Genomic DNA, 15,229 nt, shown 5'->3' on the forward strand with positions numbered 1-15,229 from the left:
CTTGCCTCGGGGGAATGTCCCTGTACTTACTGTAAGTCACTCTGGATAAGAGCGTCTGCTAAATGACTCAATGTAATGCTGACTCACTCAGCAGCTGGCTGGGTGGTGCTGGTGACTCACCCTGGACGATGATGTGTACAGAGCCGGTGGTGTGCAGGCCTGGCAGCGAGGGGACTGTCACCTCACACACGTACTCCCCCGCCGTGTCGTAGGTGGCGTCCTGCAGGAGGAGGATGTGACCTAGGCCCACCTGATGCCCATTCTGCACACAGACACACAGGCTTAAATACTAACCAACCAACACGCTCAAAACAGAAACCAGATGAAACGCATTCAATCGAATTCTTATACAAGACCTTATTTTTTTAGACATACATTAGTTACTTAAGTAATACAAAAAAGGTGTGTCTGATTTGTAAGTTGGGGTACCTTCAGCCAGACAGTGGAGGTCTCCAGAGAGGACAGGGCGTTGCAGGTAGCCGTCAGGCTCTCTCCTTTATACATGATCTCAGAGTCTTTGGGCACGACCACAGCTGGGTCCAGGTCTGCAGATAAACAGCACCGCTTAGCATGCAGCTATACCTACAGTACACTGTCTTGGCAAAACGTGTAGCACATGTGTGTCTAGTGTGTGGGTGTTACTCACAGTGGACCGTGAGCTGTATGTCATCCGACACTTCAGAAACAGAGTCCAGGTTCAGAGTTTGACACTGGTACACCCCGCTGTCTGCACGCGTCACCCCAGTCAGCACCAGCACGTCATCAGTGACATCCAACACCTCATCAAGACCCTGGAGGAACCAGAGGCACTTCATCACATCTCCAGTATAAGCAGTACCAGCCACCAATACTGTTGGTTTTGTGTCGCAACCAGTGTATGACTGGAGTGTATGAGTGTATTCACAACCAAGTATGCTCATTAGGGTTAAGGTTATTTTTTGCTGTCACAGAAGCCGGCAAAACCCCAAGCAATGTCCACGTCTTTGGGGAACGTCCTTTAAAGTTGTAGATGCCACCCCACTACCCCTGGGAAGTTTTTGGTGACCTTCCTCATGAGCTAAGCCGCTTGGCTAGCCTTCATCCGCTCTCCTCCGGGCCCGCCTGACCCACCAATTAGGGAGCTAGCTGAGTTCTCTGCTACACCACCGATGACAGCTGAACATAAGCATTGTGTAGGAGACATGGGAATCAGAGTTGTCCCAGTCAGACTTAACCATCTAATCTCCCGTCCCGAGGCCTTGGAGGGCTCCAAAGATCCCCGTCAGAGCACAGGGGTCAGACAAGATGACAACCTCTCACAAGGCCCACATACATTTCCCCGACTAGCTTCTCCAAAAGTCCCCCCCCCCCCGTCTGCATATCAAAAACATTCTCCAGATGTCTACTCCGTGTCGTGCTTTTCTCCCCGCCGGTTTTACGCCTCGGACCTCTCAATGGAGGGCCAAAGAAGAAAGGGGGGGGGGGGGGGCGTCCATTCTTACTTGTTCTCGGATGAAAGTTAAGGGTGATGGGGGGTTGCCATCACCCTGGCAACGCAGCTCCACAGTGTCCCCCTCTTTGACCAGGCCCTGGGGGGATTCCTTCCACAGCTCCACCACGGTTGTCGGGTCTGGTGAGGGTGGAGGGGGTGAGGTACAGAAACAAAAAGTGTGTGTGTGTGTGTGTGGGGGGGGGGGTTATAAATCAAGGAGGCTTATTCACGCTCTGTAAAGTCACCAGGCTACATCGATTTACAAGCGAGTCATTTACTCAGCGCTGACAACCGCAGTGATTGTGTTTTGGCATTGGCCTCTATGATGTGCTAAATTGGTTCAAACAACAGTTGATGCATTTAGATAACACTGCAATTGCAACACTGCACAGCCCTGGAGCCACAGGCTGGGGGGTTCTGGATTGAAATAAATGCAACTTCACTCTGGCACCAAGGGAGCTGATGACTTTGGGGCCTGGGGCTCGACAGATTATTACGTTAATGTCATCTGTGCCATTGGCTTTAGGGTGCCACTTTACTGAATCGTACGTCAGTGGATGGGTTACTGTTTCCTCCGCCAACGTGTTGGCTCTGCTCTGCTGCTACACTAACACTCTAACCACAGACCAGCTACAGTTGAGGTAATGACGCCTACTGGGTTTCAGCGGGTGCTGTAGTCATTGGAAATGTAGCCAGGTCTCAATAAAGTTTGCATGAAAACAGAGTGAGTTTTAATATTCTCTAGTTAGCATTAGCACATACAGGATATGGAATACAAGATGTGGGTCTGACTTACAGTGCACAGTGATGTTGACTTCCCTGGACCTGGCTGTTTCCACATTCCCAGGAACCAGGAAGCTGACCTCGCAGGAGAAGGAGGTGTCCTTGTCCTCTTTGGTTACTTTGTACTGCAGCTCACTCTGGACTGAGTAGAAATCATTGGACTCGCGGGTAACCAGAGTCACTATTTTAACCACTGTAAGAGGAGGAGAGAACTCTTTCAGCACGGCTGTTCTTCAGACAGAATTCACAGAACTGTAAAGGGTTGGCCATTGTATTCTCACACTTAAGACTTTCACAAGAGTCTGTAATCGACCACTGGCTGTGAAAAGGTTTTCAGCGTATGGGTTTGAGCGTTCGACATGTACAATTATAAAATGGAAACACTCACAGCCCTGTGCTGGAACAATGGGGATGTTGTCACGGTACCAGGTGATGTTGGGTCGGGGAAAGCCGTTCCTGGCCTCACAGGACGCAACCTGAGCACACACACACACACACACACACACACACACACACACATACAATATGTTAAGGCTTAACCATAAAATTATTTCTGTACAGGATTGTTGGTAAATAATTGGTTGGAAAATATTGAAACAAATCTGACCGTTTGTACCTTTAACTTCCTATTCAGGGTGTATTTGAAGCACAACTATACTAACTGAAATACTGCCAAAAAGACCCCCTACCTTTGAAGGGAGGTCCTTGGTCACCGAGATTCCATCAAGGACTCCCTCAATCACTGGAGACTCTGGTGGATCTGGAATAGAACACGACATCTAATCTTTTTAACATGAACAAAAGCTTTCAAACAAAGTGGTCGCCCTTGGATCAGAAATTTGTCCGAGCCATCAGTCCACGGATAAATACTCTTTCATACCGAAAACCCTCAGGTAAGTCTTGCCCTCTCCGTTGCCGGCGGCAATGCCATTGACCTGGCAGAAGAACTCCCTCTCGTCTGGCAGGCTGACGTCCTCGATGGTCAGCAGGGAGCCCTGCTCGTCCTGAGCCACAGTGATGCGTCCAGAGTAATCCGTGTTCTCGTCCACCATCTGCTGGCTGTCGTCGCCGTAGAAGATACGCTGTCTTTTGCCACCGCTGCCTTGGAGCTTCTGTAGTCGTTGAAGTCAACGTCACGGTCAAATGTCAGTTCACAACCATACAGAAAACAGAGTGTGCATAAAATGTGAATATTCTGAGTGTAACCTATCTGTAGAATATCCAACTATCCCGCGGTTTCAGAATTAAACTGTGCAATTTCCCCCTGGGATCAATAAAGTACTGCTCTACTTGCTACTGTGGCAGTTACTCACCACAAACCACTGGATAAGGACAATGCCAGGCCTCTCATGGTCACTGAACGAGTACTGGCAAGGGATTTCTGCTGAGTCGCCCAGGGACACCTCCATGTTCTCCATCATGGTCACGTCCACCTTGGCCCAGACTGCAGAAACACAAACATGCACGACAGTCAGTGGATTGTCAAAACAAAAGTCCTTTCAACAGATACGTGACTGAAAACAAACAAGGAAATGCTGATATCCATCAACAGACCCGTTGCTAAATAGACAATTGTTTAAATGAGGATGCTAATGATCTCTAAGAGTGAAAGAATCTGAATGAGCTTTTATTCTATTCAAAAACGCGAATTCAAAAAACCCTGAATGAGTGTGTGATCTGAATTGCAGTACAATATTAATTCGCAAACGATGTCCAAGCATATTCTCTGCTTTTTCGACTGGATAAAATAGACCTAGTCTGCCGAGAGGCGTTCATGTTCTGGTGGCTTCAGTGGAGAGTGAAACAGCCGTCCACCAGTTCTGGCTGGCAGAGGGCTCAGGCAGAGAAGAGATGCTACAATGTGTGGAATGTGTCCAGTCCACCCTAGTGCCCCTCGTAAGCACTGGCCACTCTCCTGCACTTCAGCATGTCACTTGCCAGCACAGAGAAAGCTCTCGTTTAACACGCTGCATAATTACCCAGTGTTCTCTCTGGTCTCCCTGGGGCTAACCACAACTGAGCCAACGAGCACTAAAACTGTCCCAAAGGCATTGTCATGGGAACGGTCACAAACGAGATGGAGCCGGTTTAAGTTGTAGAGAGAACTGTCTCGATAGAATGGGGGAGTTATTTTTGGCAGATCCTTTAAAAAGACCCTTGGAAACAATTGAAGTACATGATTCATATACAGTCGACCACGACTATCGCTAATTTCCGCCATCTCATCAGTTCTCAAAATTGACCATGTCATTACACTGAAAATCGGTTAGCAAGCACGTAGGACTTTAAGTAGTCTCTCTTTAAATGAGCATAAGCCCAACACAAAAAGCAGATATGCAGAGGCCGGTTATCTGAGTGACTGAGCGGAGTTCAAGTGTCCCTCCAGACTCTCGAGCTCTTGGCTGCCCCCAGGAACAGCCCTTGAGGTCCTGTTGTTTGTTTACCACACAGTGGAAGAATGTCGCCTCCCTGATCTCCATCTCTAATACCCTGTCTGGCCTACACAAAAGTAGACATGCTATCAAAGTAAGCTTCCTATTCATGTTAGATACCCTCTGTGCCACGGTGACTTTTCAGATATGACCCCCCCCCCCACCACTAGCTCTGTTCCCCTCCCCACGCTTACCCCCCCCCCCCCCCCCCCCCCCCCCCCTCCGCTCGGTTCTTCAAGCTCAAAGAAAGAGTCTGTTTTTCTCCCTTTCCTCACACCCCCTCCATCTAGCCTGAGAAGTCCTCCTGGGGCCCCTGGCGCTCTCTTTCTCTGGTTTTCTTCTCTCTGCAGCGGACCTCCCCACCTTATTAAAATCCTCTCTGTCTCTCTCCAAATCACTTTTTTTTCTCATTCATACGTTCATTCATTCTCTCTCCATCTCTGTCTAGCGACACCCCAGTAAGTGCGCTAAAGAATGGACAGAGCTGAGAGGGAGAGGCTTCCTTCTTAATTGGAAACATCTGGAAAGCAGTGGAGGGTGTTCGCGGGGTGCCCTGGAGACGGATGGATGGATGGAGGGGGGGGGGGGGGGGGGGGGGTCAGGGTCGGGGCGGGGGGGAGGTATTAATGGATCTCCTCCAGTCAGCAGAATCATAGGTGGTGTGGGGGGGCGGGGGGTGAAGCTGGTACAGTTGTGGGCTCACAAAGTTCTCACTACATACTGAGGTGCTGCCAATGTCCATGCCATGTGCAGGGATGTGGGGAGAAAGAGGGGGAGGAATTGGAACTGGCCCCATTCTTTATTTGTGTGTGTGTGTTGCTAGGGGTGTGTGTGTTAGGTGGGCATTGGACTTTGTGTGTATCTGTTCGTACCCTCAGCCAACTAAATAGGTAATGGTTATATGGATATGGTGGTCTCCAAGTGGGTCTGCAAACTTGCAAAACTGGCTTATACTGAACTATTACAGAATATGCATGCACCTCCAAGAAAAACACACCTACACACACTAACACACACACCCACACACAGAAAGCCTTATTAAACTCACAGTCACATCCCGCTGCTCCTATTGAGCTCAACAGCCCCAGCCCCAGGCACTATTGTCAAGAACCTGCTTTCCTCAGACTACCCTCTCCTTTATCCCTTCCCAAGCGCCAAACAACCAGCCTGCCTTCTGTGGCCCTGCTCGCTGGGCCTTGTGTGCGCTGTGGTTTCCTCTCTCTCTCTCTCTCTCTCTCTCTCTCTCTCTCTCTCTCTCTCTCTCTCTCTCTCTCTCTCTCTCTCTCTCTCTCTCTCTCTCTCTCTCTCTCTCTCTCTCTCTCTCTCTCTCTCTCTCTCTCCTCTCTCTCTCTCTCTCTCTCTCCTCTCTCTCTCTCTCTCTCTCTCTCTCTCTCTCTCTCTCTCTCTCTCTCTCTCTCTCTCTCTCTCTCTCGCTCTCTCCTCGCTGTCTTCAAGCCTCTCTTTCAGTCTGTGTCGTGAGGCCCCAGGCTGTGCCCAGCCGTCCGTGGGCCTAAGCAGCGCACGCCATTGTTCCCACACCTGCGACGACCTTATCGCCCCCCCTCTATCCCCTATCGCTCCCGAACAGCACCGTCCCTAAGAAAAAGAACACCCAAAATATGCTTTTATGCCCCCCCCCCCCCCCCCCCCTCACATCAACTCAGAGGTTAAAGGGAGTTTATCATGCTCCTGGTTTATTTGCTGCTGTATTTGCGGCTGTTTGTGGTTTAGCAGAGAAGGGGGCTGAGCGGTGGAAGGGGGGCTAAACCATCACTAAAGTTGACGTTGGAGATTGTGTCTTGTGGGGCCCTCGTAACTTTTGGACTAATCCGATTAGTACGGGGACGGAATATCTCCTCATCAGGGGATTTGACTTTTAAAGCCAGCACGAGTCTCATCTGTGTGTGTAGACAGGCAAAAAAAAACACACGCAAACACGCACACACGCACACACGCACACCCTTCAGTATACCTGACCTGTGGACGTGGCCTATCAACTCTTCGGTGTGTTTTCACTAGTTCAACAGAGTCTGTTGGCTGACACGCAACTGGTCCAGTCGGCAGACGCACGCCGCTGGATATTTGGACGTGTTGACAGGTCTGGTAACGAGGCAATGAGGCTCGAAACTACCGCGGAGGAGGGCCGGTGTGTGTGTGTGTGTAAAAATGTACTGGCTGTTTTGTCTCCGGTGTGTACCGTTTGTCCTCTCCTTCGCGGTTCAACCTGCATTTGTACATTGAGTCCAACCTAGATTTTCACATTGTTTTACCAGCGGAGGCCTCCCCCTCAACAATAGGCCTAAGACAATGGGAACAACCATCCGTCTTGTGTGTGGGGATGGTACAGTCCACCCTTATGCACCTAATGCTCAGACAATAGCATCAGACGCTAATCACAGTGGTCGCTACATTAGCTTCTGCCTCCCCCTCCCTTACCTCCCCACCCACAAAGCCGCTCAACTGGGGGCGTCGCCCCACAGCTGAGCTCATTTAGAGCTCCAGCTGTTCTCCGTCATCCTTATCCGCCTGCCGCAGACCCGCCGGCCGCACGCTGACAACAACAGCCCAAATCACCTGTGAATGAAGACGCCCGACTTGCTTGACTGGGAGATATGGAGTAATCCCTGCCCTGTGAGGCCAGCCATGAAATAGCCTTATGTGAATGTTGTCTCTGATAAACAGTGGGGTGTGAGCTTCTACATAATGAAGGGTTCTAGGCTGCTGCTATAATTGGGAGATCAGTGCAATTATAGAGATAATTTGACTTAGCACCAAATGCGGGCTTTCCCTTGCTTATACTTTCCATAATTCTGCTTAGGGATGTCCTTTGCCTTTGGCCCAAAGCTTTGCTTTATTCCCTGTGCTGATCAGTGCATGGCCCTCCCCCTGCAGCCCCTATGTAGATCAATGGGAAGACGATGCAGTTCAAAGATGAAATGCTGTTTTGGAACGAGGCCTAGTGATCTCCAGACCGTCTATACACTGTCTCAGGGGCTTGCGGTTGGTTAGGGATCCTCTTCATTCCAATACACTCCACCGACACACTAGTTTGACTTCACACAAACCCGAGGAGATTCCCTCTCATCCTTCAAACGCTTTTGTTTTCTGGCCTGTTTCTATGAAGTCTGGTTGAAGTGACAGCCTTGGGGTTCTGAGGGACCTAAAAGGGGTCAAAAGGAGTAAGCGTGTGCATGCGTGTGTGTATGTGTGTGTGTGTATTGCCGTGTAACTGGGGATGACAGAGAGGCAGCGATGACCCTCTAGCTTTGAACCCTCCAGTTTGGTCTGTCTGAAACACCTGCAGGACGCTATACAGCACCCACCTGAGATCAAAGAGATCCTGAGCTCTGCTCTCTGCGTGAGCACACATCAACAAACACACACACACACACACACACACACAGGCACACACACACACACTGGCAGCACATAGCTCTACACTGGAGAGGAAGCCCCCTTGACCTACTGATCTCCCCTTGCTTTGTGAACTAGCCTCTGGCACAAATCTCTCCAGGAGGGTCTTGCCAGTGTGTCTCAGACATTCATTCAGAGATGGGAGCTAAGGGAAGGTTAACGTTTTTCCCTGAGAAAAGCAAATGGTGGTCCACATTAAACATGCTAATCTCTTCAAAGTAGGGATGTGTGTGTGTGTGTGCACCAGGACATACACCCATGATCCCTGTTTTACAAACCCCAGAGAACGCCTAACAAGAACCCCCATGTTTGAGCCCAGTACACAAACACGCCATAAACACGCCACAAACACGCCCTAAACACACAATCCAGGTCAGAGCACGAGATGTCAACGTGACCTCTGAGTGCAGCCTACACGCCCCTATCACAAACTGAAAGGATGCACAACGATTATGCAACAACAGCCGAACCATGTCAATAACCAAACACCATGCTGTGCTAGACTGTTTTGCAACTTGTAGCTACTTTGTTATGTATCCCTCAAATCTTCTTCCTGCCTCTAACCAATACCATGGATCCAACTGGTTCTTTAAGGAGCGCTAATTATTCCCAGTGGGAAAGTAACTTCTTAAGGCCTTTCATTAATATTTGAAGATCTTCCTTGAAGGAGAAGGGATGTTTTATTTACACTCCTATCTGACATGCTCTGCAGAGGACTCTGGGTGTTCCAGTATCCAGGATGCATCAATAGACTCCCAGTGTTCCTGTGCTCCAGCATGCAGCTTGTCCGACAGTGGGGCTGGCTAATTGAAGGTCAAAGGAGTAAATATGGATTGGAGAATCATTTTTCAAAGCTTGGACAAATTTTTTTATTTTACTAGATAATTGTGCCTTTTGCGACACCAGTACTGGTCTCGATGGTCTCGAGAAAAAAACGTCTTAGTAATAGAAATCTGAGACACTTTCCTGCTTATTACTGTGTAGGTTGACAAAAACGACATTCGGCTTTCACCACAGACTGGCCTATGGTTTGCGAAACGAGATGATTTGAACCGTAATCTAGAATTAAAATCACAGAGAGTGAAAGACGAGCTTAACTGACATTCACAGGAGAAAGGTCAGGTGGGCCCTTGGCAAAGATGGCAACTCATCTTAGCGTTTTGGCCAGTGATGTTATTACAACCCTATAAATAAAGGAGCTGCTTCACGTCAGCCTTCTCATGACAGCGGCCTTGAAAGACCCCTGACAATAGAGCTCCTTGTCTGCCCGCCCTGCTCTGCGGTTACCACAGTAACGTATACTGTATACTCACTCCAGAGCTCCTGGAGGGACAAGGGAGGAGGTAGGTTCGGTCATCTGGCCTTGAGGGATGGTTCATCTTGAATTTGGTGAGTTTAAGATATGTGATCTTCTATAACCTTGATGAAAGCAGGACTGCATGGCTGCTTCACAGAACTATTCGCAATAATAAACTAGAAAGTGTGACGGGCACCCCATACTTCAGGCGGTTTGCTCTGCCCCAGGATCGCGGAACATCTGCTCCGGAATGATTTCAGGAGCATGTGACTATGAGCCTTACAAAGTTTAGGCCTGTTTCGAATTGATGAAGGCTTCAAAAGTTTCTTCAAGAGTAACTCGGTTATTCTGGGCGCTGCAGCCGTTGCACATTGACATTCTGAGGATGCGATACAGCCATCCCCAAATCAAACGGATCACAAAGACTGCTATGGATACTGGAGCGGCCCGGCCAATACTCTGACTCCACCTTCTCTGGCACATCCTCCACATTCCCATCCCCTAGCTGGCTGAATGTGAGATGTGTGTGTGTGTGTGTAAAAACCCGCTCCTCGTGTGCTGGCGGGGCCCTCAGCCAGCTATTGGCTGTCCCACAACAAAGGGCTATCTGCATATGCCTGTCCTTTTATCCCATCGATCAGGCGTCAAGGCAATGTCAGGCGGGCCGAGCCACACCCGAGACAGGAGGATCCCACCAGCAAGCAGCATTTCTCCAGTCTCTGAACCAGCAACCCACCCCACAAAACGCCCCCCCCCCCCCCCCCTGCCAAGAGGGCTTAATGCCCTCAAAGAGAATAGCAGAGTGATCACAGGTGCACTACTGTGTTAATGAGAGGAGAGGGGGGGGGGGGAGCCCCCCAAAACTCCCAACCCCCATTTCTTTCTGCTAAAACTCCCCAGCTCTCAGCTAATGAGAGCCTGAGCTAGTCTGAATTCTAATCTTTTATTTTACCGGGGTTCTTTTAATAGGGCTTTGGGATAAGCCCGTTCTAGTAATGGATTATGGGCTGGTAACAGAGGATGATTTGGGATTTTGGTGTTGAGATAAAGATGTATGCTGTTTTAGTTTTTTTTAAAGGTAGACAGCCCCAAACCAAACTTTTTGTTGTACAGAGACAGGGGCCTGAGTGGGTTATGAATATCTTAAAATCTCTCTTTTTTTTCACCCCCTCTCAAATACCAGCTCCCCATCACAACTCAGTGTTGTAAATTGTCTGAGGTTTGGCACTCGGTGGGTTTGTCTTGGAGTCCTCAAGCCTGGAGCAGTTTCAGCTGCTAACTGCACTCTTCTCTGGCTTCTCTCCCCACCAGAAAAAGTCAAAGGTGAAAGTCTAAACAAATGTTTTTTTTTATCTCTACATAATCCTCAGAGGCAGTATGGTAGTCTCCTAGCTAGTTCTCCCCGATTCTTCACTCTCGTCCTACCCTCCGGCACTGTTTACAACAGGCACACAGCGCAGGCCTCCAAGTTCTACAAGCACATCTGTTTTCACAACAAACCGCTCTGTTTCACCTTGAAACAGCACCTCAACCCTGCTCTCGCTTTCTTAGACCAAATCCACCACAGAGACAATGAGGCAAAGTCAAGAAACGACATTGTACCCTTCATAATCTGTTACCACAACTTGGAGAAGGCCTAGATTTTGATTTAACAATGTGAAGTTCCCACCTTTTTTCTCCCCTATCTCAAATGTAGACACTGGAACATGGACTCAAATCCTCTGAGTGAAATAACATCAACAGCTTAGGGACTTATTGACTGGGTCATGTTGCCAAGACCTTGACAGAAGCTACTGTTATGGCTGCCTTCCCCGTGCTCTGGGTGGGCCCCCTGTGTCATGCTGGGCTGGGGTACACAGAAGGGGACTGGGCTGGACGAGGGTTCAGGGTGAGATAGAAGACTTCAGTTGATGCTGACACACAGGCAGCTGTAACAATGGGGGGGTCATCTCTTAAATTCCCAGGATAGAGACAGGCACAGCTGGGGTAAAGGAACTCTCCTATTGACACCTGTCGCCCCGGCCATTTGTCAAGTGCTTTGTGGGAAGTGAAGGCAGGGGTGGGGGATGGTTTCGAGGGAGCAATGGTGAGAAAGTGAAAGAGAAAGGCATTGGACCACACACAATGGCTGACACTGTTCCCTCACCATTTTTGATTTCTCTCTCCCAGCCCCTGCCACACCTGTGCCCGTAACAAATCCTCGACTTCCTTTACCAGCACATGAACCCCCGATTATGAGCTCCGTTGGGAGGCCCCTTTCCAGACCTTGGGGTCCCATATATCCGGGCTCAGTAATGTCTCCACTGAGACGTCAACAGCAGGTGCTCTGCTGCTTTATAACAGCATATACCTTCTGCTGCGGCCATTATGTTGCTTTAAGAGACAACTTTACGTAGCCTACTGTTTTGTAGACTTTGCAAACCGGATGCATGGTTTCTGGTCTGCTTTTTAATGGAGTTCCCTTACATAACCACATGATGAGCTTTAGTCATTGTTAGCTCAAGAACTGATCTGGAAAATGGCCTTCAGCTGATGATGAAACTGTCTCCGAAGCCTAAAGATTTTAAGATAAATTGAGATTCTGTGGACAATGGACTTATGTTTTCGTTGTCTCATCCTTTAGCAAATGGAACAAGTTCTCTTCTCACTGAGACACTAAGCACACAAAGAGCGAAGAGTTAGATCTACTCTTTCTCTGAAAGTCTTCCTGTAAACACATCAGCTGGATGACATTCTTGGAGATAATGGCTACTCAGGACTACTCAGCAAAAAAAAAAACTAAAAAGAGAGACAGGATCCCTCCTCTCCAAGTGTGTTCATCTGAAACGGGTAGGCTGTGAGCATTACCGCAGCACAAGCACAGGCCGTCCCTACAGGATCATCAGTAGGCACACCACCGCGCTTTGATTACCTGGGTGATCTTTTAACAGCAGCTAATATCAGGGGGAGTGGAAGGGGAGCGTTTGATATTTAGGTATCTCTTCATCCTCTTTGAAATGTCAGGTTCAAAGATTCAGAATAATCACCTTGATCTCTGGCCTGAGGAGACCTTAAGAAACACCATGCCAATATTTCCTCGTCATCACGGAATAACAGCAATGTCTTTGTCAGATACTTGTCATATTCTAACCAGCCTGACAAGAATCATTATCAGTGACGATATTGCAAAAATAGCTCCCTGGCATAATGCGTCCACATTCTTTGTGTCCACGTTTTGATCATCCTCCTGTCAGGTTCACCAAATCCAATCAAAGCACATTCGCTGCATAATGAAACTGTTAGATGTTCCAGCCTTTTATCATCAAAATAAGTTATTCAATTAGGATGCTATCCAAGGCTGACTCTCTGATATTCTAACTCACTGAGCCACTCATAGAGCTCGGGGGCACCGAAAACTGCAGTAAGAACAAAAAATGTATCAATATCCAAACTTATAACTTGTAGTCTAGACTACTGAGTCAGCAGTATTCATACCAAATGCTGATTTTCAAGTAATAATCTAATTATGTGTGCCGAATTGTGTCTGAATCTGTGGATGTAATAATAAGATAATAACACTTTATTTATATAGCACATTTTATACAATAATTACAGCTCAAGGTACTTTACATCAAATCAATAAAAACAATATGTAGACACAGTGTAAATGTTTTTTAGGCCAAGCAATGCATTGTGTTGAGAAAGCGTTTCTGTGAAGTCTTGCCAGTTCATTTAGGTCCCATCAAGTCCACTGTCAACTCCAGCAGATTCCCTGCTGGACTGGAAGCAAGCCAGAGAAAGAGCTGCAAACCCATTGATATGTAAGAGAAGAACGGGCGATGATCTAGCGAGGGTTGGTCCTCCACAGCTGGGCTTTTGGGGGGTCATTATTTTACACTGCCTCTGAATGGCTGTGTGTTTTAGTGTGGGTTCCTATTGTTGTTTTGGATATGCTGCTCTTTGTTGCCTTGAGAAAGTGAAACACCCTATCGTTCCTCTCTCCTATGTGTACAAGCTTTTGTTCGGATGTCTTATAATGTACATGATGCAAGTGCAACATGATCATATCATCCCCTAAGAGTAAAGAAATTGAGTTAGAGTATTTGCAGCCAACACCCTGCCCGCCATTCAGATGGCTGTGATGTCACTAACCGTCACATAAATGATACGTCAGCTGGGTGAAGAAATAAAGATAAAGACAAGATATCAAGATCATCCTATAGAGAAAGCTTAAACGCATCACATGGCCTCAACCCTAGAGGCATAACTGGTACCTAATCCAATAGTTCTCAGGAAACCGACAAACAACAAATGTTTTTTTATGTGAATGGAAGGGGACAGAGAGTACACAAACAACAAGGGTCAACAACACAAACTCAGCTAAAATCCCTGTACTTTCAGATGTAATCCAATAAGAAAATTATTGGTGGACTATTTCTTTGTAAGGGAAACTGCAAGGGAAGAAATTAAATCGCAGAATAAATCTGGTCCACCCGGTGACACACGTGTAATTCAAATAAACTCATCGACATAGGCTGGTCGGTTTCCCATTCTCATTTTAATTGGCCTCTGCCCCGGTGCTCTGACTGTGCCCAGTGTTTGTGCTTGTGTATCTGCTTGTCAATATCACAGTTCCTGGTGTCTGCTGGGTGAGCAGGTGCCAGTCAGTGGGAGATGGAGGGAGCCTGCTGTGTCCTGACTCCTCCAGCCCTGCAGGGGGAAGTGCTGAGTCAGGTGCTCCCTAACAGGCCGGCTGGCCTTTAACCAGAGCTGGTGTATTTTCGGCGTCCTTGAGTCCTGGCTAAGGTAACTTGTTGCACCTGATTGAGGTGATACAAGGACTTGGGACGAGGCCAACCCCAGTTTTGTAAGCGAACATATGTAGCTAGCTCCACTAGCACAAACAAGCTAAGTTGGGCTCAGTTGGTTACATAGGTCATGTGTAAAGGTCTTTAAGAGGTGGGTGTTAGCGGTGGCTGACTGAGCAGCGGCTTTTCAGGAAGCATCAATAATTAAGAACTGGGTAATCATGGGACTTAGGAGAGGGTCTGTTACATCAATATTGTTAGACTACATTTGTATGACCATATGGGGACAACATGGAACATAGCCTACCATGGGACTACAGAGGATAAGACAGTCTTGGATAACTGTATGTGAAATGAACTTCTCGGATTCTCCTCAGGATTGATTAAAGATACTGAAAGCCTTATCCAGACTGTGCATGATTTACTACTATGATCACTTATTTCCCCGTAAAGTATTCAAGTTCAACTTGAGTGCCAAGCGTTGTGTTTAATACAATTAGGCGAAATCAATGCACTTAAGACATCTCGAGGCATTAATTCTGGACAAGCCAATACTCACACGTGGCTTTGTCCATTCCACTAATCAATAAAACAGCTAGTAAGAGGTCAAGTACAAACTTGAGATTAAAATAGCAATTTACCTGTGTACCAAAATAATGTTTACAAGGAATAAGTATATTCTTCAGACTTTAATTAACTGCTATGCTGGGGGACATTTAAAGCCACATTTTTCTTCCCACTGGTAACCAAAATGGCGGCATTTCACCTGACAACTCTGACTAGTAAATACATGCATATAAACACAGTTTATGGCAACATTTATTGTGAGGAAATGAACTGCAGACCATGAACCCTTTGAAACGGAAGAGGTATAGGGTTGAAAGCCGTAAGCACTTTTTAAAGGATTAACAAAACCTTGGGCCTGGCAGTATTCCAACACTGTCTGCCGAGTGATTTATTCTTTCAAGAAGTTTAAAACAAATTGAATGTTGTCTCAGAGTTTATAGGTTTTAGAGAAAAACCTCTGCATGATGAATCAGACAGT

General features: G+C 47.5%; 1 protein-coding gene across 2 annotated transcripts in view; it reads right to left on the reverse strand.

Moving 5' to 3' along the window:
* Nucleotides 1–15,229, reverse strand: part of LOC124468102 (cell surface glycoprotein MUC18-like) — a 30,784-nt gene that overhangs the window by 5,393 nt on the left and 10,162 nt on the right. For both annotated transcript variants that reach the window (XM_047020681.1, XM_047020680.1), the window contains exons 2-10: nt 3,568–3,698; nt 3,135–3,366; nt 2,944–3,014; nt 2,643–2,730; nt 2,268–2,447; nt 1,482–1,609; nt 647–791; nt 430–545; nt 121–262 (exon numbers count right to left, since the gene is read on the reverse strand). In XM_047020681.1, coding sequence (XP_046876637.1) covers nt 121–262; nt 430–545; nt 647–791; nt 1,482–1,609; nt 2,268–2,447; nt 2,643–2,730; nt 2,944–3,014; nt 3,135–3,366; nt 3,568–3,698 — 1,233 coding nt within the window. The remainder of the gene's footprint in view (nt 1–120; nt 263–429; nt 546–646; nt 792–1,481; nt 1,610–2,267; nt 2,448–2,642; nt 2,731–2,943; nt 3,015–3,134; nt 3,367–3,567; nt 3,699–15,229) is intronic.

Source organism: Hypomesus transpacificus, chromosome 5 (genome assembly GCF_021917145.1).
Source record: "Hypomesus transpacificus isolate Combined female chromosome 5, fHypTra1, whole genome shotgun sequence".
Lineage (NCBI taxonomy): Eukaryota > Metazoa > Chordata > Actinopteri > Osmeriformes > Osmeridae > Hypomesus > Hypomesus transpacificus.